At 36.8% G+C, this 26,345-nt stretch overlaps 1 protein-coding gene across 2 annotated transcripts; it reads left to right on the top strand.

Annotated features, from left to right (window-relative positions):
- Window positions 1-3,941: 3,941 nt before the first annotated feature.
- On the top strand, window positions 3,942-26,146 carry LOC131325268 (multisubstrate pseudouridine synthase 7). 2 transcript variants are annotated; one of them, XM_058357422.1, is made up of 21 exons: window positions 3,942-4,087; window positions 5,737-5,815; window positions 5,891-6,088; window positions 6,189-6,403; window positions 9,956-10,028; window positions 10,258-10,314; window positions 11,768-11,847; window positions 11,967-12,029; window positions 12,149-12,236; window positions 12,646-12,748; window positions 12,887-12,990; window positions 14,042-14,115; window positions 17,164-17,228; window positions 17,380-17,561; window positions 21,350-21,417; window positions 21,512-21,572; window positions 24,572-24,609; window positions 24,859-24,927; window positions 25,028-25,388; window positions 25,651-25,800; window positions 25,921-26,146. In XM_058357422.1, exons 1-20 carry the CDS (start codon window positions 4,005-4,007, stop codon window positions 25,678-25,680), a joined length of 2,091 nt encoding a protein of 696 aa, XP_058213405.1. In that variant the 5' UTR covers window positions 3,942-4,004; the 3' UTR covers window positions 25,681-25,800; window positions 25,921-26,146. The 2 variants fall into 2 exon arrangements, with proteins under 2 accessions (XP_058213405.1, XP_058213406.1); XM_058357423.1 differs by having other exon boundaries at window positions 25,651-25,761; window positions 25,918-26,146.
- Window positions 26,147-26,345: the final 199 nt, after the last annotated feature.

Genomic DNA, 26,345 nt, shown 5'->3' on the forward strand with positions numbered 1-26,345 from the left:
GTACGAAGTAATGCAGATAAATCCGTCGGGACGACGACCACAATTTGGCGGAAAATATTGACTAAATTTGTGTATTTATTTATGTTCATGTATTGGTTCTACTCAATTATAATTAAATGAAATTTAATTTCAATTTGCATTATTGACTGTTCATAGAAATATAAAGTAAATTTAAGTGGATTCAACATACATAATTGATGAAATTAAATAGGCATCTTACATGTAAGACTTATTTAGGTGCCATCCATAGAGGTTTGAATACTTATGTTTCCATCCTCAAAATGCATTCTTGCCCCATTATACCCATATCTATATTGGCAAGACCCCTATTTAACTTGTTCCCCTAATACTAATATATATATTATTATATATAGAATAACAGACATTTATAATCCCCCTATTACAGGGATTAGACTCCCATTTAAAATCAATTCGTTCCTCTTACCCACCAATTCTGTTGCACCAAATTATTTTCCCCCACCCAAACCCTAGCCCCACAAATGGAGTAGCACACCACCACCTCCTTGGCGAGATGATCAATCGCCACCTCACCCCTTCCGAGTACCGCTCCGTCGCCGCCAAATCCATATCCAACATCTCCTTCTGCGAAAAACTCCCCCTCGTCCTCTTCGTGGGCCGGACTATAGGAATCGTACCCTTCCCACCAGCGTCAATCCGTTCAACACGAAGGTCCCATTTCTTATCTCCTTATCGTCACTTCTTTTGGCATTTCAAATGATCGCTTGTTTTGTTTTACGTGAATTAATGGATGTTTTGATCAGATTATTATCATTTCACACATGCTTTACGCTGTGTATGCAATATCAGTTTTAGGTATTATATTTTTTGATTTTTGTCATGTTTGTGAATTGATAATGTTTTGTTCATCTACCTCGATTGAAATCTGCACTTCTCAAAACTTGTCATGTTTTCTGATTTTTGTCATATTTTTTATTTGATCATGTTTTGTTCATCTATCTCAATTGAAACCTACACTTTTTGAAACTTGCCATGTTTTTCGATTTTGTCATGCTTGTTTTGTTCATTTACCTTGATCAGGTTTTGCCATGTTTTGTGAATTGACCATGTTTTTCGGCTTACACATTCATTTTTGTAAGAGTCGTGTTTTCTTTTTAGATTTTAGGGGAATGAAAATATGAGAGAGAAGATTAGGAGAGAGAAAAAATTCAAAAGATTAAGTGAGAGAAATGTTTGAAAGAGGAGAGAGAATTGAGATAATCAGAAAAGATTAAAAAAAAGAAGAAGAGAAAGATTTGAAAAATTCGGAGAAAGAAATGGTAATTTAGGATTTAATTGAATTTGAGGATGAAAAGATAAGTATTTAAACACATTAGGATGAGCACTTAAATAAGTAGGGTAAAAAGGATGGCTAAATAAGTTCCCCTGCATAATTTACTTGAAAACTCAAATATAGAAGTTTTAAAAAACTGAAGGACAAAAAAATAAAAACAAAGAGATAATATATTGGGCTCAAAAAAATTATTTAATTTAAACAAATTATTTCATATTCAATATTAGATTTATTTCATAGGTTTCGTTGAGTAGATTTCAAAAATATAAAATTTATTTAAAAAAATACGTCATTTCAACCTTTTTAGAAAGTTGATATATTAAAAAATATGGTTAAAAAATTAAGTGTTCTAAATTTCAATTCGTTTGAACCAGTGGAAAGATTTTAATTTTTTGATCATTTTATCCTAAATGGTCATAATTAAATTTTGACTCAAGGGCTTTCGTTGATTAACCCTAAGAGATATTTGATTCTACGACTTTCTTAGGGTTAATTAACGAAACCCGTAGAGTCAAAATTTAAGACCATTTAGGATAAAGTGATCAGAAAGCTAAAATCTTTCCATCGGTTCAAACGGATTGAAATTTGGAACACTTAATTTTTCAACCTCTTTAGACAGTTTAAACTATCAAAAAATATAGTTTTTCCGTTTTACATTATTTCACAATCAATATTAGGCTCGTTTGATAGGTTTCATTGAGTACATTTCAAAAATATAAAATTTATTTAAAAAAACTACGTGAAACAAAAGTTATTAGTATTTAAAATTTGGAAATGATATTGACACTCAAAAAATTGATGCAGGCACTATAAAATTAGTCACTCCGCTTGGTTTAACTTTTTGAGAGTAACTTTTAACTTTCGGCACAGTTTTCAATAAATCTTTCTTTATATCTCTTTTCACTCATTACTACTCAATTCTCAAAAATAATTTTCTAAGATGTAAACCAACTACTCAATTCTCAAAAATAACTTTCTAAGCTGTAAACCAAATAAAGTGATGTGTAACTCTAAAGCCACTTTTCTTTATTTTTTAGAATACCTGCATCAATTTTTAAAATGCTAATATCATTTCCTTTAAAATTTTATAAAAAAAATAAAATAAGAGAGAGATTGCAGTGAGAGAGAGAAAAGAGGGCTGCTTTTCCCCCCCCCCGACACCCCACCCCCCCGGCCCCACACCCCATTTCCCATATTACCCCCTCCCCTCCCCCCATTTTACTTCTCCTGCCCCTCCCTCCTCCCATTTACTTTTTTTTTTCTCTTTTCTTCTCCTGCTTCCCCCCTCCGTCCATTTACTTTTCTTTTTCTTTTTCCCTCTTTATTTTCTTTTTGTTTCTTTTCGGCTGGATTTTTTTTTTCGTTTTTTTTCTCTTTATTTCCTTTTATTCCTTCCACTTTGAATCTTTTTTTTTTTCAATTATTTTCTTTATTTGTTTCTTTTCCCATTTACCTCCCTTCTTTTTTTTTTTTGGTTAACTCAAATTCTATTTTCAATTAAGATTACAATTAGTGTTCGGGAACTAATTACGAAATGTATTTTGCAAACGACATACTAATCCAAAATACAAATGTTATATTTAGGATTACTTTTTTTTGACTATAGTACAATTTAATAAATTTGTTAACTATTATTTAGCATAAATCCTCTTAACTGATTCAGTAGTATGTTGCTTCAAATCACGTCTCTACTCCATAGGATTGCAAATGGCTGGTTTCTATTTTTTTTATAACTAAAACGGAAACGTTTTAGGGGCTTCGTAGGGGCTACTGTGCCAATGAGGGCAGTTGAGCCCCCCGGGTCCCACCTATTTTTTCATTTATTTTTTTATTTAATTACTTATACCTTATTTATTTAATTTCTATAAATACACCATTTGTATATTTAAAAATATAATTCAAGAATTAAGTGTTTTAATTTTCAATTCAGTTAAATCAGAGCAAAGATCGTTTTTATTATTATTTTATTTTAAATGGTCATAATGAATTTTTTGGTTTAAGGCCTTTCAACAAATACCCTAAGACTCATTATTTAGTTTCAAAACTCTTTTAGGGTGTCCATTGAAAGGCCTTGGAGCCAAAAATTTACTAGATCCATTTAGGATGAAATGATCAGAAAAATAACAACTTTGCACCGGTTCAAACGGATTGAAAATTGAAACACTTATTTTAGTAACTATATTTTTTAATCTATAAAGGTCAAAAAAATAAAAATAAAACAGTCGGATAAACATGATCAATTAAAACACTTTTTTTTCTCTCAATTACTTTACAAAGCCTAGAATTAGACTTGAACCTATTATTAAAGAGAGAAAAAAATTCAAACTGGAAAGAACGAAAAGGAAATAAAATGAAAAAAAAAACGAAACTGAAAATAAAATGAAAAAAAAAAAACGAAACTGAAACTGAAAAGAAAAAGAAAAAAAAAACCAAACGGTAAAGAAAAAAAGAAAGAAAGAAAGAAAAGAGAGAGAGAGAGAGATAAGAGAGGGGGGTAGAATGGGAAAAGGGAGGTGGGGCCGGGGGGGGGTGTGTCAGGGGGGGGGGGGGGAATAGCAATTTTCTATTGTGGAGGTGGGGGTGAAACTGGGACATGGATGTGCCCCGTGTCAGGCTGCTGACACGGGGTGGGGTTGTGTTGGGGGTTAACACCTCTCTACCAGAGTTACAAACCCTAGAAACAGAAACAGCCATGAAAACCCTAGACGAAGCAGAAGTTGGCATCTTCTGCTATATCTCTCAGCTTCCAGGCTTTAGTGGCGTTCTTAAACAAAGGTCAAGTACTAGTACTGATAATATATGTACTCACACACACACATGTATAATGTATCTGCGAATGTATCTGTTCGGTATTCATGTTAAGATACTTACTTATTCCTATTCATGGAAAGCTTGTGTTTTGTTTTTTCTTCCCCCTAACGTTTTTCGCTGAGCTTATACTCTGTTTGGATGCCCATAGTAAAGATGAAATGAAGAGAAATCAATTTCTAATTTTGTGTTATTTTTTTTGCAAGCTAGACAGATAAAAACAGTTAGTTTGGTCTTCCTAGTTCCAAATTTCAGTTTTAAGTATAGTTTCTACAAATTTTCGGCTATAGAGCGGGCAATTTTTTAGTTCTCCCAGACGCTGATAAGGTGTTTCCGAACCAGCTTAACAGGAGTCATGTGTTGGCTGACTGGGAAACAGAGTCAGCCCATCCATTCCCTTGCCTGTGGCCTAATTGGTTAGGCACACCCGTTGAATGAATCAGAATTGCAGTTCTAACCTAAAGTCTTAGGGATTGAACTGGGCGCAGGATAGTATAAACTTTTTGGGCTCAAAATATGTAATTGTTGCCGGTCCTTTGGCTAGCCCCCAAATGGGGTACCAAATTTCATACTAAAACGATTGCGGACCTGTGTTATAAAGACCCAAATGAACATTATTGCCACTAAGATAACACATAAATAATAACGGTTACAAATGAAGTCACATTCTAATTGGGAGTACCATGTATTAGTATTCAAAGTCGTCAGGGTCAGGTTTAATCAAATACTATGACTCTTATTCTTGAATAACATAGTTTGTATTTTTACAGTGACTATAAGAACTATTCTTCTTTGAATTGAAATTATAAAAAGTTACTATGGGTGTTTAGGTAAAAAATTGCCTCCGCATGACACACATCCTAGATCTGTTCCTACCACTTGAACATTCCACAGTTTCCGGGAGGAGAGAATAATTATCTATAAAAATAGCCTTGTTTTGTGTTGTGAAACACCGGCTTAAGATGTTGTCAGTTGTAAATTTTTCCTTAAACAATACTACCTCCGTCCCAAAATATTTGGTCAGATCTGCAAAATGAGAACTCAAAAATAATGTACTTCTTTCGAGAAAAAATTCAATTTTTTTTTCATAAATTAAAAGAACGCATCAATATCTAGTGAATTGTTGAAAAAAAAATTGAATTTTGTATTATTTTCACGTTCTCGTTTTGTGGACTGGACAAACATTATGGGACGGAGAGAGTAATAAATAATATGTAAAATCAACGATTTTATAGTCCAGGCACAGGAAAACTAGCATGCTCCTTTCATTTTTAGGGAAAATGACCAAAATATATATTCTTTTCGTTTAAGACATGAACCAAAACATATGTTCAATTAACAATTAATAGTCTTGTTTTGATGTTTTGCAATCAATATTACTACCTCAAGCTGAAAAGTAAATCAGTGACTCTTACAGTATGAGGACTTTCTATATTAATTGTGCTATCTTCTGATTTTACAACATTTCTGTTATTCCTAGTTTGTATTGTATTTTTGAACTCGCATAGTTTAAGGACATGGGTTCCACTTCCATCTATATGTTGCTATTGTATTTCTATTTAAATAAATTAAGGTAGTTTTTTTTAATGTTAGTCTTCTTGTTTTATGTTTTGTAGGTATTCTGATTTCATTGTAAATGAAGTAGATTTGGAGGGAAATGTCGTTCATTTAACTAACTTAGAAGCCCCATCAGAGGTAATTTCATCACTTGCAATTTTCTTGTGCCATCTTGTTCACATTTTCTAATTTGACCCTTGTTTGAGAACCCAGATTGCGGAGGAAAAAAAAACAAAGATGTCTGATCAGCTGAATAAAAGTTATGACACCGAACTTGAATCATTTAAATCCCTCACTAGCGACTCTGATGCTGATTGTCTCAAAGCTTTTGTAAATCAAATTAGTTCCGGTGTTAAAGACAGTCTCTCACCAATTGTTCTTTCGCCAAGTTCTGATAAATCACATCGGACGGTTAGTTTCGTGTTCGAGTCAATTGTATTATTTATTCCTATTTATTCATCTATGTTTTTGCTTGGTTGTATATTGCCGATTATTCGTTTATGTTCTTCAGGCAGTGCACAATTTTTTCAAGGAGCATTTCACATTCCTTGTCACAGACACCGTAGATGGGCCAGACACCTCATCGAAATGCATTCGTGTGTGGTTCAATGCAGGAGGGAATAATGGGAGGGGAAGAAACTCTAGGAAACGGAAAGATAGGGGTGATAAGCCTTATGATAACAGAGGTTCGGATAACTGGCCAGACCATCTCGGCAAGTTCCTTAGGTAATATATTCACAGTGCTTGTCTATTGCTCATCTTTCTATGCATTTTTGCATTTTTTGTGTGGGTTTCCTCCGATTCATCTTTTAGAAAGGTGCATATAGATCTGCCTTTTCTGCTCTCTTCAATGAATAGCTGTGTAATTTGGATAAAGTTTGAAATATAAAGAAACCAAAGTAATCGTCATTTAGCTGTACAACAACATATAAGTCAGTCTATGCATGTAGATACTTGCATAATGTTTCATCAATAAAGAGAATTTTTGGACAAAAAAGGAGAAGCTAAGATAAGAAGATAATGTCAGTAGAAAATCATATGGACATTAACAATCGCTCCCTCTTTTATGAGAAGTACACATTCACCTTCTAGCCTTGTGTCCCAATCTCTATGGTATAGTATTAGACTATATTTTTAAATTTTATTTTTTGGTTGGAGGCAGTCAACTTCATCATTAGGTTTTGCTGCATTCTACTTGTTTTGCACTTCAACGTGTCCCGTATAGAGTAGATTTTACAATTTTGAATATCTTCTTTATTAAACTTCTAAGTTGTACTCAAATGTTCTAGAAGGGTACCACCACACTAGGTGTATGCTGTCTATTAAACATTTACCGGGAGTAATTGGGCCTAATAGATTTATGGGGGAAGAAGATTATCTGTTTTGTATTAGCCAAAATCAAAAATTGAAAACCTTAGTCTATGATAGATTTTAATCTAAGCGCTCACAACTTAGGGTTTAGGGTTTGACCGCTCAAAAGTATGTCTATACCGTTAATGCCTACACTTCACGCACTTTCTAGGTTGTAAGTACCCTTCTGATGGACATCCACCTGCCCAAGATTGGTACAATATGCAAACTTGGACATTTTCTACAACAAAAATGGAAAGAAGCAAAGTATGCAACTCTTGCCACCTTGCAATAAAGTAGAAGTGCTACGAATCCTCCTCTTTGCAGCACATGCAACAACTGTTAATAGACTAAAGCCTCCAAGGCCATACATTTTAAAGAGAGAATCGAGATCTGTTAAACCGAACAAAACCGAGCCTTAAGTCTCTTCAATTGGGGTCGGTTGCGTTAGTCCATTTTCTTCATTCAGCTCTGTCGAGGGCATCTTGTTCTTCGATACTTAAAAAGCCTAGATCTTTTTGAATAACGCCTCCAAAGTCAATTTTGGTCTACCCCTCTCCTCAGTGTTACCCTCTAGCGTAGCCATATCATTCCTCCTAACTACTGCGTCCGCCTATCTAACGTCTACAATAGGCATGTCCAAACCAAATTAGCTTGTGTTCTCTCATCGTGTCTTTTACCGATGTTACCCTACCACTCCGCGATTCTATCTCGTAAAGTCTTACTTCATTCATTTCAACATTGTCAACTACACTCATCTTATTCGCATGTTGTTTTTTAGTAGCTCAACAATACATGCCATATAAATGCTAGCCTTGTTGCGATACAATAGAAATTTCTTTAAACTTTGCGGGTTTTCTGTGGTCGCACAACACTCTCGAAGCGCTCGCCACCTTATCCACCATCTAACTTCGCTCTGTGTTGCATCATCCACAATCTCTTCACCTTATGATGTGTTAAAGTTTGTCCCACATCGGTTAATTATCCCCTCCAAAACTACTATATAAGCCTGGGCGGCCTCTCCACTCATTGCCAATTGGTTTTGAGTTGGATGCTTTAGCATGGTATCAGAGTAGGCAATAGATCCTGTGTTCACCTCACTGCTTGCCTAATGATTAAAATTTACACGTGTTTAGCCCGCTTATGGATGAGAGCCTAGCTTCACGTGAGGGGGCGTGTTATAAATATAAATAATTAAGTTGCCCTTGTCTCTAATAGCTTAAGCTTTTAGATGAGTTGGTGGTTAACAATTTAATATGGTATCAGAGCTAATGTTGCAGAGAATTTGTTCCCTCTTGTTTGTGCCATAAGTGTACCGTTGTTTGTTGTGATTCAAGTGTTATTGATCATTTGTTTACTTCTCCACGTGCGAGTTGGGGGTCGCACATGTGGGGAAGTGTTGGAATTTATCCCAAATCGGATAATTATCACCTCGAAACCTAGTATATGAGCCTGGGTGGCCTCTCTCCTCATTGTCAATTGGTTTTGAGTTGGATGCTTTAACATGGTATAAGAGATAGGCTTTCGGAGGCTTTTAAACAAGACACTATGTCGTTGATGGTTGGTTCTCCCTTTGTTTGTTGTTGATATTTGATTGTTCTCGTATGCGTTGAATCCTTTGTTTACCTCAAGACGTGCGAGTCAGGGGTCGCACGTGCGGGGGAGTGTTAGAGTTTGTCCCAGAACGGTTAATTATCCCCTCCAAAACTAGTATATGAGCTTGGGCGGCCTCTCCACTCATTGTCAATTGGTTTTGAGTTGGATGCTTTAACAATATGGAATGAATTTCTTGTAAGTATTGGTGTGGATGCCTTTACAATTCCTAGATGTGTATTTCTAGTGTTCCTTAGGAGTGGATTCCGAAGGTTTATCTTTTTATTGTTTTTTTTTTCTTTCTATTTATCGTTTTGCATAACTTTCCCACAGCTTCCATTGTATAGGTGATCAATTTAATACCTCCATAATTATTGGAACTTTGAATATTTCCTTTATTCTTCTATGTAGGTAAATATACTCTTTCTCCACTCATCAAACATCTTTTTAGTCAGAATAATCTTGTTGAATAGCTTTGTCAACCATGGCACTTTAATGTCACTTAGGCTTTTCCCTGTCTCAATAGGAAGATTCTCTGGTCCTAAAGATTTGCCTCTCTTCATCATTCTCAGTGCATTTGCCACTTCAAACTTTTGTGCTCTGCCATAAAACTTGTATTCTTGGCTCTCACTCCCAATAGAAGCACCCAAACCCTCTTCGCTTAGGTTCTCCTCATTCTTCTTATTTATTAGTATATCAAAGTAGTTCTTACATAGTTCCATCTTCCCTTAAGCTCATCATCCTTAACTAAAATGCCACAATTTTATATTTAATGCACTTAACTTTACAAAATTTGGCAAGTTTATAAATTCTTCTCTCCAAACAAAAGTGAGGCACTTTAAACAACACTAGTAACAATCCATATACTTTCTTGAGGGGGAATTTCATCTACCAAGAAAAACGCAATAGGAAAGTTAAACTCTAAAATCCCCCCTTGCACCCTTCCACCTCCTCTCGTCATCTCCATTTTGATCAATCTCTATCGTAGAATGTGATCTGCATCCAGCAGAACCTAACGATTATACTAGAGTAAGAGATTACTTTTAGAATCTAATCTGTGAACAGTATAACCTAAGGAACTATACTAGAGTAAGAGCTTGTTTTTAGAATCTAATCTGTTACCTTCAATGGTCTTGGGGTATGTAATGCAGTAGAAGAGAGACAATAATTGAACCTTTCAGCAATGCTAGTCAATTTGGGACATATATATTCTCTTTTATTTGTCCCCATGAAATCTTCTCATAGATGACTTCCAATTACTATGTACGAGTTTAAGTGTTTTGGGTTGGGCTTAGTCCAGACGTGAGCAAGATTCTTCTTCATTACTGTTTTCAGGTTCCATCTTTACAAGGAGAATAAGGATACCCAAGAGGCGTTAGGACTGATTGGAAAGATGCTAGGGGTTCAGGTATCCTTTGTTTCGCTTTGCTTCAGTGTTTGATAGCTTGTTCATTTTATGATGTGCCGATGAAATGAAAGAGATGCAGTTTGCCTGTTTCTTTTTCAATCTTCTACTTCTAAATGGGTTGTATCTTTTGTTGCAACTATATCCTGGCTACATGGAGTGAGTACAAGTATGAATAGAAATTTCCGTGCTTCACTATGTTGTCATTATGTTTGGTATCTTTGTCTGGCAGACAAGGTCATTTGGATTTGCTGGTACAAAAGATAAGCGTGCTGTATCGACTCAAAGGGTATAGTTATTTCCAACCCTTTTTTGTTACTAGCCCTGCTTTTTCATCATTGTTCGTTTATTCATTAGTGGCAGACTACTAAATGTTCACTTAGAGTTGCTTCTTTTAGGGATTCAGGGAAAATAACTTAACCGAGCAATATTGCTGTCAAAATTATGGACCTCTTTGTAGGGGAAAGTCTTTTAATTGAAATTGGAAGTTGAAAAGGTCGCTGGGCTCCGTAAAACCATCAGAATAACAATATCTATCAAATTGGCGATCTAAAAGTATCCAATGCCCTTGCGGAGTAACCTTTTATCTTGTGAGAAATTTTCTGTCTGATAACAACCTTGTTATGCTTTGTACATGTTATTGTAATAACAGGAAAGGTTTTTTCTTCTTCTTTATCTTTGAATAAGAATTTCACAGAGGGAACTGAGAATTGGGAAAGTAACAATTGGTTCAAGGATCTTACAATCTCCAAGCCAGCAAAAGCTTATCGCTAAATGCCACTTCTATTACTAAGATTGTCTCCTCGCGATCCCTAGATCATTGTCCCTGAGAAACGAATCAATAAATATGCTGACAAAGAGATGACTCGGGAGCATCATTCATATTCCTTTCTTGCAAATCTTTCTAGAAACCAAGCATCCATTCCAATCATACAGTCAATTCATCTCACTGTACTGTTCTTTTCACTATATCGGCCAATGTTAATGCTTTTTATCATATCTTAGATGGGTTCAGCTATGAGTGTCGGTCAAAGTGTCGGATTGATCTAATTCATGCAATGCGTGAGTTCTATAATGTTTATATGGTAAACTGACACACTTGAATATGCTTGTTGTGTGAATGGTTAATTCTTGTTAAGTTAATGCCAGACGAACTTTCCTTACATTATTAACCCAGGGGTCAACTGTCCAATAAGGGTCCTTCATTCAATAGCAGAATCCACTTAACATATGTATCTTGTCATTTGCCTCTGTTGAGGGACTACCTTTACCTTTAGATGGATGCAGACAATACAGTTTACTCATTTTGTGGGTCATCTTTCCTGTTGTAGAAAGAGCTGGCAGAGGTTGTCTCTGCATGGTGCTGCGCAGTTGTGATTGAGTTGTAAAGAGTGGGATTATTTTATCAGTTGACGGTTGTAGAGGCATGAATTGCTCCAGCATTGGTATGAGGGAAAGATATTTGAAACGGTAGCAAAATGTGGAATTGCCAACTTTAGATAGTTGCTTGTAAGTTGTAACAATCAGCCATCAAATTCTATTTAAGCAAGATTGTTGGGAAGTGATCTGATTGTTGCTTATCAGCTATGATGTTGTCATATGGTGGACAACTTCTTTTTCTTCTTGTTTAATTTCTTGGCCTTAAGAAGGAGAGAATGTAGCTGGGTTACTTGGTTGACTTCATGTGAATAGAAATTTTCATATTTACTTTGCTTACATTTGTTATGTGCTTAAACGTGCAGGTAACTGTTTTCAAGCAGCGTGCAAGTAAATTAGCTGCTCTTAATGAAAGGTTGTTTGGTATCAAAGTTGGTGACTTTTGGTAAGCATTCAAAGTTCTCAATTCTTAGTTTACTTGCACTGTAATTTCTTGATGGTTGCCAATCAAAAAAATAAATAAATCTTGATATTTATGGATGAAACCACCTAATTGTTGTCCAGCCATGTCAAAGAAGGACTTCTTCTTGGGCAGCTGTATGGGAACCGATTCACTGTCACATTAAGGTATCTAAATGCACTTCACTTTGTTAAAAGCACTACTGTTTATCTTACTGCAAAATTCACTTTTTTCCATCATTTGGTATCTTGTGGGGTATACTGATTGTATGTGCTCGAATTTGCAGGAGTATTGTTGCAGATTCTGCAGATACCATTAAAGCATCTGCAGATGCCTTAGGAAAGCATGGATTTATTAACTACTTTGGTTTGCAAGTACTTTCTTGATCATCACCACTTCTCTTTATCCACATGATTTGAAATGAAATCCTTAAGATGCCATAACCTACGAAAACTAATGGATGATCTTGCAAAATTTCTATTTGGTCTGATATGTTTGCTGGGTTCATTTGGGGTCCAAGATTGGTTGTTGTGAAAGCACTTGCCAAACTTACTACTAGTTTTGCGAATTTTCTAGTTTTTAGTAACTAGAAAGCTTCTTCCTGCGAGAAAGGAGGATTACTGCTGTCTCTGGTCATCTCAATTGGGAAATGTGTCTTTTTAAACTGGTGTTTGTAAATATGTTGCCAATTTTTGATTTCTGAGTTGTGAAAGTATTTCTGCGATATTGATAGTTGTTTTCTGTATTTTCAAAATTAACTGGTTAAGCGTATGCTGTATTCAGCGGTTTGGAAGTGGCTCAGTGCCAACTCACCTTGTTGGAGCTACATTACTTAGAGGAGAGTGGAGAAAGGCAGTGGAAATGCTTCTTGATCCGAGAGAAGGGGATATCCTTTTATATGTTTCCATGTGCACTGGAGATAATGTTTTATTTAAATTCTTCTAAAGGCTGTTCTGTTGTGCATTGGTTTGATGCAGCATCAGAATGACAGACTGTCATTTTCTTAACTTAAATATTTGAATACAGAAGGATTCAATACAGAAGGTACGGGAATATTACAAAGAGAGTAATGATATTGATGGGACCTTGAAGCAGTTGCCCCGTCATCTGGTGGCTGAAAGAGCCATTGTAAGTTCTGAACCCTCAACATCCCTTCACATGCTTTCAATTCCCCCCGTTATGATGGTGTGTGTTTCTTGGAAAGAATAGAGTACGAAGTTCCTATTATGCTATAAATTCTTTTCCATACGGTAGCTTAATAATTTAGTATAAACATATGCAAGTACATTCATAAATAGGAAAAGGTATACATGTACATGTATGCAAGTTGTGCCTTTGTCATGCAATTGCCTAATGGAAATTGAATCGTTGTGTCAATGGTTACATGGCGATGCGGGCAAACTATGAGCCTCTAGGAAGGTGGTAGGCAGAATGATGGCCAAACACCACCAAAGGTGGGGGAGGAGGGGGGAGATGAGGAGAGGAGATATCTCTGAGAGAGAGACTCATAAACCACATGTTCTTGAGCATTTTCCCTATAATTGGTTTACTCCCTGGTTGCATTTTGTTAAAACATTGTGGACCCTTGTTTAATGCTGAAATTGCGTCCAGCTTAATTTACTTGCAGCGCCACTTCCAGTAATCCATTATGAGCTCTGCCGAAGTTGCAGCAAAGCAAATCATAGGGACCAATGTTCCCATCTATTTTCGTTATATTGCCATAGATTGGAGGTAGTAAGTGATGCTTGTATCCAGGCAGTCTCGGCAGTCTCTCAAAGCTTCTTTGGAAAAAGCCAGATGTCATGTTGACTAAAGTGAAAATTGTATTACATCTTCTTCTGCAATGTTGTTTCAGTCCACCCCATTTTGTTCCATAACGATGACCATATCACCAATTTTTGTTTCTTGTTTTTGGGAAATTACTTATACAAAGCAACACTACTTTCAAAAGATAAGTAGAACCTCAATACAGAAGAGAAAAAGAACAACTTACATACCTTGAAGGTAGAACGTAAAATCATTGAACTAGTAAAGTTTTGAACAGATTGGTGTATGCTTCTCCCTTTCAATACTTGCTGCTCTCTGTTGGTTTTCCAATGCATTTCCTCTTTAATATTCCTGATGTTTGAGGTATAGTTATGGGTTACCTGACTGAGATTTACTTTTCAATCCTTGTCAGCTGCAGTGTTTGAAGAAATGTCCCGGAAACTACTTGCAAGCTCTAAAGGCTATACCGAGAACTCTAAGAATGATGTAAGTGATCTGCTCACCAGTGATATGAGGAGATCTTTATTGGCCCTATTAAGTGTGCAGAATGGAAAAATCTCAATGGCTTCCCCCCCTTGAATGTTTGATCATGAAGATTTGATTACCACTTAACACATGATTTTGTTTCAAAATAGGCTGAGACTTCAGTTTTAGCCTTATACATATGCAAGCACGGTAGCCATAGTAATAAGGTCAAATTGTGTCGATAAGCTTTTCTTCTGGTATTGTTGTTACTAACTTGAAGTGGCCTGTGTTCACAAGTTCTTCAAACAGCCCAGATCAAATATTCGAAAGTTCTTCAAACAGCCCAGATCAAGTATTCCAGCGGACCTTTTACTAGTTCTGGTTAACCAATTACTAGGTTATTTGTCACCCTAAGAGAACCTCCATAGTTGATTCATGCGCAAGTGTGTCTGTTTCAGAAATGTTTATGGAGTCTTCATGGTACCTATTGAAAGTCGGTTACATAATTGAGATTGGCCATTTGAAGTTAGTTTCAGTTTAATATATTGGCCTTTATTCTTCACAGTTCACAACCTCAACCATGTCCAGTATCTGTCAACAACCACCACCACCACCACCACACTTAATTTTCTCTAATTCTGAAGTTTTATGTTAACTGCAGTTTGACATCATTTTCTGTCCATCAACTAGTTCGCGAAGTTCCTGCACTATTTTCTATTCTCAGTGAAAATCAAGAGTTGCTTCCATTTGTAAAATTTTACCATTTGTCTTTGAGTTTTGGTGGTTTCAATTCGCCCCACAGTAGCCTTTCTTTCCTCATGTTTATCCTCCTGTAGAAATGGCTGTTGCAATCTTTTCTGTATTGCAGATTTGGCTTCTATTTGTAGTTAGAACCATGCAGGATCGTTTCCTCGAATTGAAATGCTTTTTGATTTGTTTCCCCCCCCCCCCCCCCCCCCCCTCCAACTCCTCGACCCAGAATTTTTCTGCACATTGATGCAATTTGGGAATACAAAATCAAAATAGAGAAAAATGCGAATTCTTTTATTTAGTTTCCGCTTTTTAAGCCTTCAACCTCTTGTTCTTATTGAGTTATGAATTGTCCCAAAAGCTTAACTTGTTAGGAAATGGGCCCACCAATGTGTATCTATCTATTAGGGGTGATACCGGTCCGGTTTCGACCGGTTTGAGTGTATTTTTCGGTCGAAACCGGATATCCCGGATATCCGGTTTGAGATTTTTAGAAACCGGAACCGGTTGAGATAAAACAAAACCGGTCCGGTTTCGACCGGCTCAACCGGTTTCGGTCCGGTTTATCCGGTTTTCATTCACGGGCCATATTTTTTGCTCAACACATCAAAAAATTCACAATTCAACTCATAAAATATCAACTAAAAATCTATAATTCAACCCTTTTTTTTGGGCCCAACAAAAAAGGATCAATTTTGAGCCCAATACATAAAAAAAAATCCATAAAAACATAATTAAGCCCATAAAAATAGTTTTTATCTAATAAATATATTTATTAGACCAATATACACCACAAAATATCAACCAAAAACCCATAATTCAACTCCTCCCCTATGTTTTATATATATATATATATATATATATATATATATATATATATATCTATATATATATCTATATATTATACATATATATAACCGGTTCCGGTTTCAACCGGTTTTTAAAACACATAAACCGGATCGAAATTATTTTTCCGGTTTATAAAATTTTATAAACTGGAACCGGATTGAAATTATTCAACCGGTTTAAAAAGTCCGGTCCGGTCCGGTTTTTCCGGTTTCGATCGATTTTTCGAGTAACAGCTCTACTATCTATCCAACACTCGTGCTCACTTGCCACACATCTATCAATCAAGAGAAACTGAAAGAGAAGCAGAATTCTAGCAGGCAACAAAATCCAAATGGAGAGATTGAACTTAAGTCCTCTCCCAACCTAAGCTATGATACCATGTTAAGTCACCAATTGTCCCAAAAACTTAAGCTGCTAGGAAATGGGCCCGACATTGTATATCAAGCTATCCAGCAGCTCTACCTTTTGTATCTCTTCTAACCATATCATTATCTCTCAAGTGGAATTTTCTTCTGTTCCTTTTTGTTCCTGAATGTTGATGGGGACAACTGGCAAAATGAAGGTACTCCAAACTATTCGCCAATACAGTAATTTAATGTCGCGTAAAGCTTGATGCATACCAGTATGACTCCAAATATGGTCACAGAGGCCGCAAAAAGACCCCAAACACAGGGAGATTGATTTTATGAACTTGTCAGTGTTACGAAGAAACAATTAGGTAAATTCAGCTTCAATCTGATTTATAGAGACTTTGCGAAGCAACTGTAAGGTATCGCCACTCAAAAGGTTGTCCTTATAATAAGACTGTTAGCAATCCAAGTTGAGACCAAAACAATTCGAAGCAAGTTGGGTTAGTATCCAGCAACCAGAAACAATCTGAATTTGCAATGAACGAGATGAAATTTGGTAGCCTGAAATAAATGAACGATGTCTACTTGGCTTTTGTAATTAGTTTGAAGCAATGCAAAGAAAATTTGTCTCAGTTTAAGCAATTCAGATTAGTGCAGCAGGCAATTGATTGTTTGAATACAGTCAATTTGTTCAGAAGCATAGTCAATTCGGATTAACATCATTTCCACATATCGAAGTCAGTTGATTATGTGCAATGATGTGTCGCACTTGTGAATCAAATAAAAAGAATTAGGATCGGAACCTAGGTTTCTGTTACCAAAATGGTGCAATCAAAAACGATTTTTGTGTCTTAGGTATAGATTTAATAGGACATTTGGGGGCGATGATTCTACTACATCATGTACGCTCCAGCAAAGCCCCAAATACCCCAATAAAAAGTAAAGGACAAAAAAAGAACTTAATTACTATACGGATGATTTGATTGGATCATGAATTTATGGAGATATTTACCAAGAAAAAGGAAAATAATGAGGGAACCAGAAACTAAATTTGGTTTCATCCCTTTATTGTCATCTTATCTTCTCCAAACCAACAAAACTGTCAATTTCTGTGCTGCAGGTATGTGCATAGCTACCAAAGCTACTTATGGAACCATGCAGCAAGTACAAGAGTGCAAAAATATGGTATTTGGGCTACACCGTTTTTCTGTTAGTAATTGAAGGAATATCTCATGCATATGCTGTTATGTAATAGTTGTCATTGTGAGTCCTTGTTTGCACTATTTGCGATTGACTATGCTCTTGTGTCTCTTCGTTTTTTGGGCATTCTTCGCAGGAATTGACCAAGTTGTGCTTGGAGATTTGGTGTATTGTAAAGGAGACCATAGGGAAAAAGTGGCAGCAACGATCCATAATTCTGAATGTGAAGATGATAGCTGTAACGACATGAATGAGTGTAGCCAACTAGATGAAATATGCGAAACAGTTTTCCCTGAGGAAATAAGCAACTCCGTGAAGGTATGGTACTTTGAACTCCTCGAGCTATATAGCATGCGTTCACATAAATTCCGACCTATAAGGTAACTTTTTCTGAAAGATTGCAACTTAGAGACTTCCTCATTTTGGTAAAATATTGGTAACATTCTTTCAACAGTCTACATGGCATGATATATGTTACTTTTCTTTGGCAAGTTTATGATATTTTTCTTCTTCGTTGTCCACTTATAATTATACCACCATAAGTTCTTGTCTAATAACATTTGTGCCATGGGAAGGTTTCTTTCTTGTGGGTTTGAGGGGGATAAAAACTTACGGAGACTTGAATTTGTGAAAGATGTTTGTTTCTTTGTTTATATGCAGGAGTTGTTACACCCTTAAAGCATCAATACACCTTCTATCATTTGCAAACCTAACGCATATTATGCTATACTGCTCTACTTTAAGGTTTCATTATCGAATCTTGAACATTTGGTGTATGTACCGAGTCTACGCAGTCACAGGAATCTGGATCATGAGAGGAAAAGAAGTTTTCTGTTCGACGTAGGAAAGCAAATTAATTTGTATTCTAGGTGTATATTGGAACAGAAAATGGTTGGTTTAGGGGTGGGACAAAGGGGAAAAGGTTTGGGTTTGTAAACAAATGCATGTCAGTTCTTTGGTTCAGATTTTGAAGATAAAGTTCTGCAAACAGATTTAAAATGGAGTATTCATTAAATGAGATAAGTAACTGAGGGAAATAAGAATCCTACTCAATCTAGTTTTTTGAATCCACATGCAAACTAGAAGAGCTCCACAGGTCCTGCACCTCTTTAACTAAGAAAAGGTTTTCCTTCCACTCTAAATACGTATTCCGGGGGGAATCTTCATAGAGATAGTAGAAACTTATAATAACATAGAGACTATAATAACATAGAGACTAAGGTCACTAAATTGGCCCACTGAATAGAAGACCCATTTATGATTGAAATTTCAGTAATACAGGTAAATTTTTTATTTTTTTTGTATGAATAGTGGGCTAAATTTTAACCCATGATGAACTTATCAAAAACTCATAAAATTGTTGAGCTCTGAAAGGGCCTTACTACATGTAGGGAAAAATGAAATTATCATTAAAGAAGACTTTCTAAACTCTTGTAATGACTGAACCCATCTTAATCAATGGCTAGAAATAAATCACTCAAACCAAACTAGCAGCCCTAATGGGTAAATTGTTTGAATCTCCCTACTGTAAAACCAAATGACTTGAGAATATGATTTTCGTCTTGTTCCTGCATCAGTATTTTTCTGCATTAATACGAATGACAATTGTATAACTAACTGTGAAGCTGTACAGGCTAGCACTCAAATTTTACCATGCGTCCATCTCCACTAGGCTCTAAGTACATTGCCACATCATTTCCACTCAACTCATGGGGACAACCGGTTCCGCATGAGCTACATGAGTTCTCTCAAGGTAGTATTCTATTTCGAGGCAAACCAAGGCTTTGTCCGTCCCCATTTAAGCAAATGCGTAGCACGGATCTCCATTTGTGTGATCCTATCAGAGATCTCCTATGCAATCCGTCTCAATTTACACTCATCTCAAGACAAGGCAACTTAGGTTAAGAGCAGGACCTTGAATCTCCATTCGGGAACTTGCACCTTGTAGGCTAGAGTTGAGGGATTGCCAGTATTGCTTGGTCCTTCTGGTTTGGATTGATCTACCTTGAGCAGTATTAGGGCAGGAGGAGTGTTGCCCACGACATGTGACGCCTTGGATATGACCCTTAAAGTCTGTCATGTGTTAGTAAGGGGTGGGTGGGTGGGTGGGTGGGTGGGTGGAATATGAGTGAAATGGGTTAAAACGACCTGCCGAAGGTGAGCTGCTCTGCATTTGGTGAGCTGTATAAAGTGGTCCATCAAGCTTAAGAAACCAAGTTCTTGTGGTTTTGTAACTCTTTTCTCCTTTGGCTAGGATCTTCTAATTTCACCCTCTCTTTCCCAAGAGTGCTCAGTGCATCAGCTTTCTTCTCCTCCACCTCCAATTATCTCTAACCACACAGTGTCCACTATAGGGGTATGTACAAGTTTGTGAAGGTTGATTTCGGACAGATATCACGAAAAACCACTGCTGGTGGGGTTGGAATTGTTCTAATAGAGACAAAAGGCTTAATTTCAAGGACACCCCCTCAACTATCACGTTTTGTCAACATCACCCCCTTAACTAAAAAACTCATCAAGCACACCCCCTCAACTTTCAATTTCCATCAACTCCATCCCCTCCGCTCACTTCCGTTAAATTTTTGGACGGAAATGAATGAAAAGACTAAGTTACCCCTTGTTATGTTAAAACTAGGTTTTGGACTTGGAAAAAAATTCAAAATTTTGATGCTTAAACTGATCTGAATCAGAACCCACCCAAAATCTCAAATCGATCAGGTAAGGCTCTCTCTCTCTCTCTCTCTCTCTCTCTCTCTCTCTCTCTCTCTCTCTCTCTCTCTCTCTCTCTCTCTCTATTGTGTCGTCAATCTATCTGTTTGCAGTTGTTTATGGGTAATTTAGATGCTTAAGCATGATCTGTTTAGGGTCTAGTAAATAAACACTCCCAGTTGGTATTGGTTTGTCCGATCCACACACCAAGATTGAACCAATTTAAGCAGTTCTTTGCCGATCAAGAAAAAAAAAATCAATTTAAGCACTGGCTTTCTAGGCTTCTGTCCAGGGCCGAGCCCGTAAATGCGTGTATTTGAGATTTGGGATTTTTCCTTTCGTTGATAGGTAGATCTTGATTGCTTGGGTATTTGCTCTCGGAATTGTGGCTGAATCAAGGAAACAAGGACCAGTTGGGGATAAGTACTTCAATTTCATTTCGATTTGGCTCTACAATTTCCTTTTGTTCGGTTTTGCAATCTCATTTTAATCGGTTCTGCAAGGCCCCCCACCCCCCCCCCCCCCCCCCCCCACCGTTTCCTTTATACCAGGGTTTTGAAATTTCTGGGTTTGGAGAGATGGAGAAGGAGACGGGTTTTCAAATTTATGGGTTTTGGTTTGGGAATGAGTGGGGGAGATGGAGTAGTAGAGAGACTAGTAGAGATGAGAGGAGAAGAAGATGAGTTTTGAAATTTCTGGGTTTGAAATTTCGGAATCAGTGGGGGAGATGGAGTAGTAGGGAGAGTAGTGGAGATGATAGAGAAGTAGGGGTGTTTGGTGGTGTGTTTTAGGGTTTTAAGGGGTATAAATGCCCCAAGGCTATTCCCGCCCCAAGGCCAAGAGCATTTTAGGGTTGAAATTCCTTTTTTCTTCCAAGTTACCCTGTAATGTTAACATTTCTTAAACAGATTTGGACGGAAGGGGTGGAGTTGATGGAGATTGAAAGTTGAGGGGGTGTGCTTGATGAGTTTTTTAGTTGAGGGGGTGACGTTGACAAAACGTGATAGTTGAGGGGGTGTCCTTGAAATTAAGCAGTGACAAAACTACAAGTTTAAGACAACGAGTTGGTTGGAGTGTCTAGCATTTTCGACTCAGCAGTTTGAAAATCTGTTGCAAATTGGACATCTTTTAAACTTGTCTCTAGCTTACCTGTACTGTAATCAGGTTAATAGGTAAGAAGTAGAGATCTGAGTGAATGTGCGTGTTTGCGTGAGATAGAGAGAGAGGAGTTGATGTTGCTGAGTTCGTCCACTGACGAGTTGATTGTGTGGTGGTAGGGTTGGTGCGACGCTATTTCTCTTAATTGCTTACCTGTCATTTGTCATTCTGACATGTAATGATAACCAATTGGCTTGATGCCTTTGAGAATTCTAAGAGAGTTTCTTCCTTTTGGGCAGGCTATTGGTGAAGATGACTTAGTAGCTGGAAACTATACTATTGAGGATGTTATCCTTCCTATGCCTGGGCAAGTTTCTGTACCAGGTTTCAGTTCATTTGGACCATTTAAATTATGAAGTAGTTTTGCTTTGTTTTTTCTCTAACATTTACTGTTCTTGCAGATCAAGAGTAATCTATCCGCTGAATGAGATAAGCAAAAATTTTCATGATTTAGCCAAGAAGGCAAGTCGTTTTTCCCGGGTTAAAGTCTCTTAATGCCTTCCCTTTTGTCCTGTAAAGAAGTCTGTTTCTTTTCAACTTGATTCATGTAAGGTGATGCGCTATTTGTGGAGCTTTGTGCCTAGTATAATGTCAAAGCGGATAACATTTATGTTACCATGTTTAAGTAGTTTGTCTGGAGTTTGGGATTTGGAAATTAGTCTAAAGTGTCCCTCTTTAATTTTCTCAAGGACATGACTTCATTGGGTGTGGTTCTTATGGCATAATCAACGGACAAACTTTTGGAGAAGTTGGGTTTCCTAGCTCCAAGAATACTTGCGATAAGAGAGTAAAGTTCATAAAGTGATATTGATAGCCTTAGAGAGGTAGACGATGAGTCAGCAGTTTAGGGAGGCCAGACCTGTAGGAAGCTATATAGGAACTCTATCACCTATTTAAAATACATTTTCCCTGTATGATCTGATTTTTTCCCCCTACTGTCCTTCTTTGAACTCACAGTTGCTTATCTTGGCAAAGAAATAAAAAAAAATGGTAGTTTTAGTTTAGAAGAGTGATATATAATCATCTCCAATGATTGGGGACTTGATGGGTTCTGTTATTGATATTGTTGTGTAGTTTTAGTTTAGAAGAGTGATATAATCAGTTTCTTCTTATCCTCCCCCTTCGCCTATTTTCCGTAGTTATTTTCCTTTTCATGCTTATGACCGAGGTTGTGAAAACAGGGAAGACATCATATATCGTTCTTTTCATTTTATGTTTTATAACAGGATACATATTGAATGTTGTAGGATACGTTATTAAGTTTACATATAAGTTAAAAAAGTAATTACACCCAAAGTAAAATACAAAATTGATTGCAGATATTGAATAAAAACTTTGATGATGCAAAATTTCCCTCTTCAACTATATGGCATGTTCTAATAAGAAAAAGTACTGCGCATCGCATCATGGATCCTGCAAGAATATTTACAAGATTAGATATTTGTCATACATATCGGTTTGACCTCTAAACGAGCTGAATCATAGGGTTTCTATCAAATCGTATCTTATGCATAACTAAAGATTTATTTAGACATAAGATACGTTTAGAGATATGTATCAACTTTAACTCTAATCATATAGAATTTTAGGATACAAATCACGCATTGTAGGATTTTGACAACACTGCATATGACTTGATGTTCAGGTTCTCTTTTTTCTCGTCTTTCCTACTCTACTTTTTTGTTCCAAAATAGTTTCAAGTCTTTTGTTGGTGTAGGTTGTTTATATTGACGTGCTTAATACTCATGGCATAGCAGTTTCTATATGCACCTCAAGCTCCTAAAGTACTAATTAATTTTCTAGAATTGTGAAGTTTTTAAGGTGCGCTATTCGTACATTGTGCTATCTACTGAGTGTTTACTTGGACTTTTGATCTGTGGGGAACTATCTAATGATAAGGGGATTTTCTTTATCACTTTCAAAGAATGAAATTAACAGACCAATTTCATTTGACAAATTTCATTTCCAAAAAAAGATTATCATAGAGTACTTTGGATAGTGTTCTTTTAAATGCCAATTTAAGGAGCAGTCAACTACAACATCAACTTTTAGTGGCTTGAATTCCATATCTAACTAAAGTTTGACATTGGTTCACTGTTTGGGTTTTATTTTTTATTTAAGAAATGATCACTATACCTTTTTGTTTCTTATTTCATATTTTAGTTTCTGGGGACTCATTGATAAGCATTCTTTGTTAGCGCAGCGTTTAGATGGATTGAAAAAAGAGGTAGATCAGTGTATTTATTATAGGTGAAGGTAAACTGTTAGAGCATCTCTGAAACCCTGCTATATCTTCAGCCAAAGCCAATTTATGGCATGGGATTCAACTTCCACCACTCCAACGGCAACAAAAAAATGACCTTGAAAAACCCTAGGAATGGACCAAGAAATAGAAAGTGCCGATCATGAGAGTTTCTTGGAAGAGAGAATGTTGGCCATGAGAGTTGGGAGGAGGTTGATGATTGATTGCCGCCGATTCCATCAATTCTGGGAGAAAAGGCAGTAAAACGTCAGAGAAGGGTGAAGAGAGATCAAGAAACAAAATGTAATGCGAGTGAGACATGATAGATCGAGTCGGCACTTGGAATTCCAGAGACTTGTCAAGGTAAAGTAAAGGCTGTGATCCTTTGGAAGTGATTGAAGGGTTGCGATTTTATGAAAATTGATCCTAGGGCAGATTACATGGTAATAACCCAAGGGTTGTGATTATGTGTAGAAGGTTGTTGCTACTACATGGCTGAAGTTCCTTGGACCAATTTTGCTAAAATTTGGCTAATTGCTGCTGTAGCATGCCAAAAAATGGCTCTGTCCCTTGAAAAATGGCCAGTTCAGGATGCTTATGTTTACCTAAATATTGGGAAAGGCTGCGAGGCCAACATGGAATAAGTCAACTAGTGAGTTTGATGCTAGTTTAGGAAGTTGTTTGTTGGATTATTTGGTTCTAGTCCTAACCCTATTTGTCCGTAAGTCAACATCAAACCTGAATCTAAATTGGAGGAAATGTGCAGATGTGAACATCTAATTGGATGTGTTCACTAGTTTAGCAGACAGTGAAACAGACTAGATTAGCGGGGTATTCTTCAAGGCAGAACCATATGGACAGATGAGTAGAAATAAACGAAGTTTCACAAAATAACGGTTGTATGAGTTGGTTTAATGAGTTATGATTAGAATTGGCTATTGTAGAACATTTTTCGCATTTTTGTACGTTGAGGAAAGAGGATTGACCTTGTTGTCTTGTTAGCATGATGTTGCAATATGCTACTTCATGGTTTGTCTGGTGGCCTACCAATAAATTGTCGACTTCCCAATTTGTCAACTGTTTTAAGAAAAAAACTGGAATTCAAGAAATCTTTTGTCTTCTTTGTATTATTTGTCTGTTATTATGTTTTTGAAGATTCTTACCCTAGTAACTGCTGAATCTGATTTTGTTCTTGTGTTTCTTGTCTTCTTGTTAACAGGATGATATTAGCTTGACCGAGAGTGTTCATAGTGTCAAGTAAGCCACTGAAAACGGAGTGGGTCCTCTGGAGTGCGGAGAAAATTGCTGTCAAATAAGCTATGGTCTAGAGAGAATTTGGCTCTTGGAAAGCCAGACTTTTGTGTATTTGCTGGTATAAGAGCCACCTGCTCATGTGACTACTCTCAACACCATGGTTTATTTCAGCTATTACCTCAGAGGACCCCACATCTCTCTATTTTCCTGGTACTAAATTTTGATGGTCTGTATTTTATAATGTTATTTTAGGGAGTTCTCAATAACCAGTATGACTGGGGGCTATAGGCGAGTTTTTCAGAAACCGATGGACTTTGAATGGTATCCTGCATTTCAAATCCCATCATCTATCTCTTTTTGGTGCAGTTGGTCCAAATATTAAATGATAAGTAGCTCACTTACTTTATCTCTATCGTTGCAGGAAACTACTCACATATACAGACGGAGACATACCGCTTGTTGAGACAGATTTGGAAATTATTGCCAAGTCAAGAACGTCAAGTGTGGTCAGAAAAGAGTATCCAACCGATGGAAGTGAAGAAGTAAAACTTCCATCTAACTGCACAAATCAACAGGAGAGTCCTGAAAAAAATGCTTCATCATCTTCAACGTATAATAGCAAGGCAGAAGATGGTGACAGAGAGGTAGAGGTGCCACAGAAGCCAACTGTAGGTTTCTCAAATGCTGAGGAAGCGAAGACGGCTCTCCAGTTGAGCTTTACTCTTCCATCTTCTTGTTATGCAACGATGGCCATAAGGGAGCTGCTTAAAACATCTACATCTGTACGTATTCTATTCATCATCAAAGCTTTATTTTGTAGGTACTAGATAGTCTTGTCACTCCGAAATAAGGGGTTAGTTTGACAGTTATTCAAAGGATATGATCACGAAAGTATTGGGATAGTTTTCTTTAGTTATGATAGAATCAGCTATAGAAATGAATCAAGTAATCTGAGACAAGGTTTTTTTTTTTTTGATTTCTGACGAGTTTTAGTCAATGAAACGTGTATTGCCTATATCATTTTGTGTTGTGGATGCTGTGCAGGTCGCATTTCACAAAACCTTGAACCAGTAAAATTGTTGCGGGTAGAAAAACGAAGATCTCCGCATATAATGGACTTTCTTTCAATCATGCAATGGGGTTCATTGGATAAAATAGAGTGCCTCTGAAACAAGGAAAACTTGAGCAAAACAGGTACAGTGTTCTCCCGTGCTCTTGAGATTTTAGCTTTACGAGAAGAAGAAAGTTCATTTTGTTTTTGTTTACTGTTGATAGTGTTCTGAGTGTACGTTAATGTCTTCTGTGAACATGCAGGTTATATTCTGAGATCTTGTTGCTTTTTCCTGGAAACTTTTTCGGTAGGCTACAAATAAAAGGGTTGACGACGGGAGAATGTAAGAATCGATGGGATGATTGATAAGGAAGTCAAAGTCATAATTTATGTGTTCGATTTTCAAGTTCACTTGAGATTTTCTATTATCAAGATGTATTGCAAGTCTGTCCTAAATTTGTTTCATCTATCTTGGAATGATTTGTTTCATCCAGTGTTTTAAAAGGCCCGAGGCGCATTGGAGTGGTAAGGACCTCTCGAGCCTAAGCGGTGAAACGCTAAGCGAGCGGCGTGCCTCAATGAAGTGTGGTGCACATTGGAAACAACAGAAGAATATATTTCTTCAAGTGACCAAATTAAATCATAATTCAAGTATGATATCTATGATTGAAAACTGTTATAAAACTAA

Source organism: Rhododendron vialii, chromosome 5a (genome assembly GCF_030253575.1).
Source record: "Rhododendron vialii isolate Sample 1 chromosome 5a, ASM3025357v1".
Taxonomy (NCBI): Eukaryota; Viridiplantae; Streptophyta; class Magnoliopsida; order Ericales; family Ericaceae; genus Rhododendron; species Rhododendron vialii.

Excerpts from the sequence above, each read along its gene's own strand:
- LOC131325268 (XM_058357422.1), top strand. The coding sequence starts at position 4,005 with ATGAAAACCCTAGACGAAGCAGAAGTTGGCATCTTCTGCTATATCTCT. Across the intron at positions 10,315-11,767 it reads GTGCTGTATCGACTCAAAGG|GTAACTGTTTTCAAGCAGCG; the intron begins GTATAGTTATTT and ends TTAAACGTGCAG. Across the intron at positions 12,749-12,886 it reads TCTTGATCCGAGAGAAGGGG|AGAAGGATTCAATACAGAAG; the intron begins ATATCCTTTTAT and ends ATATTTGAATAC.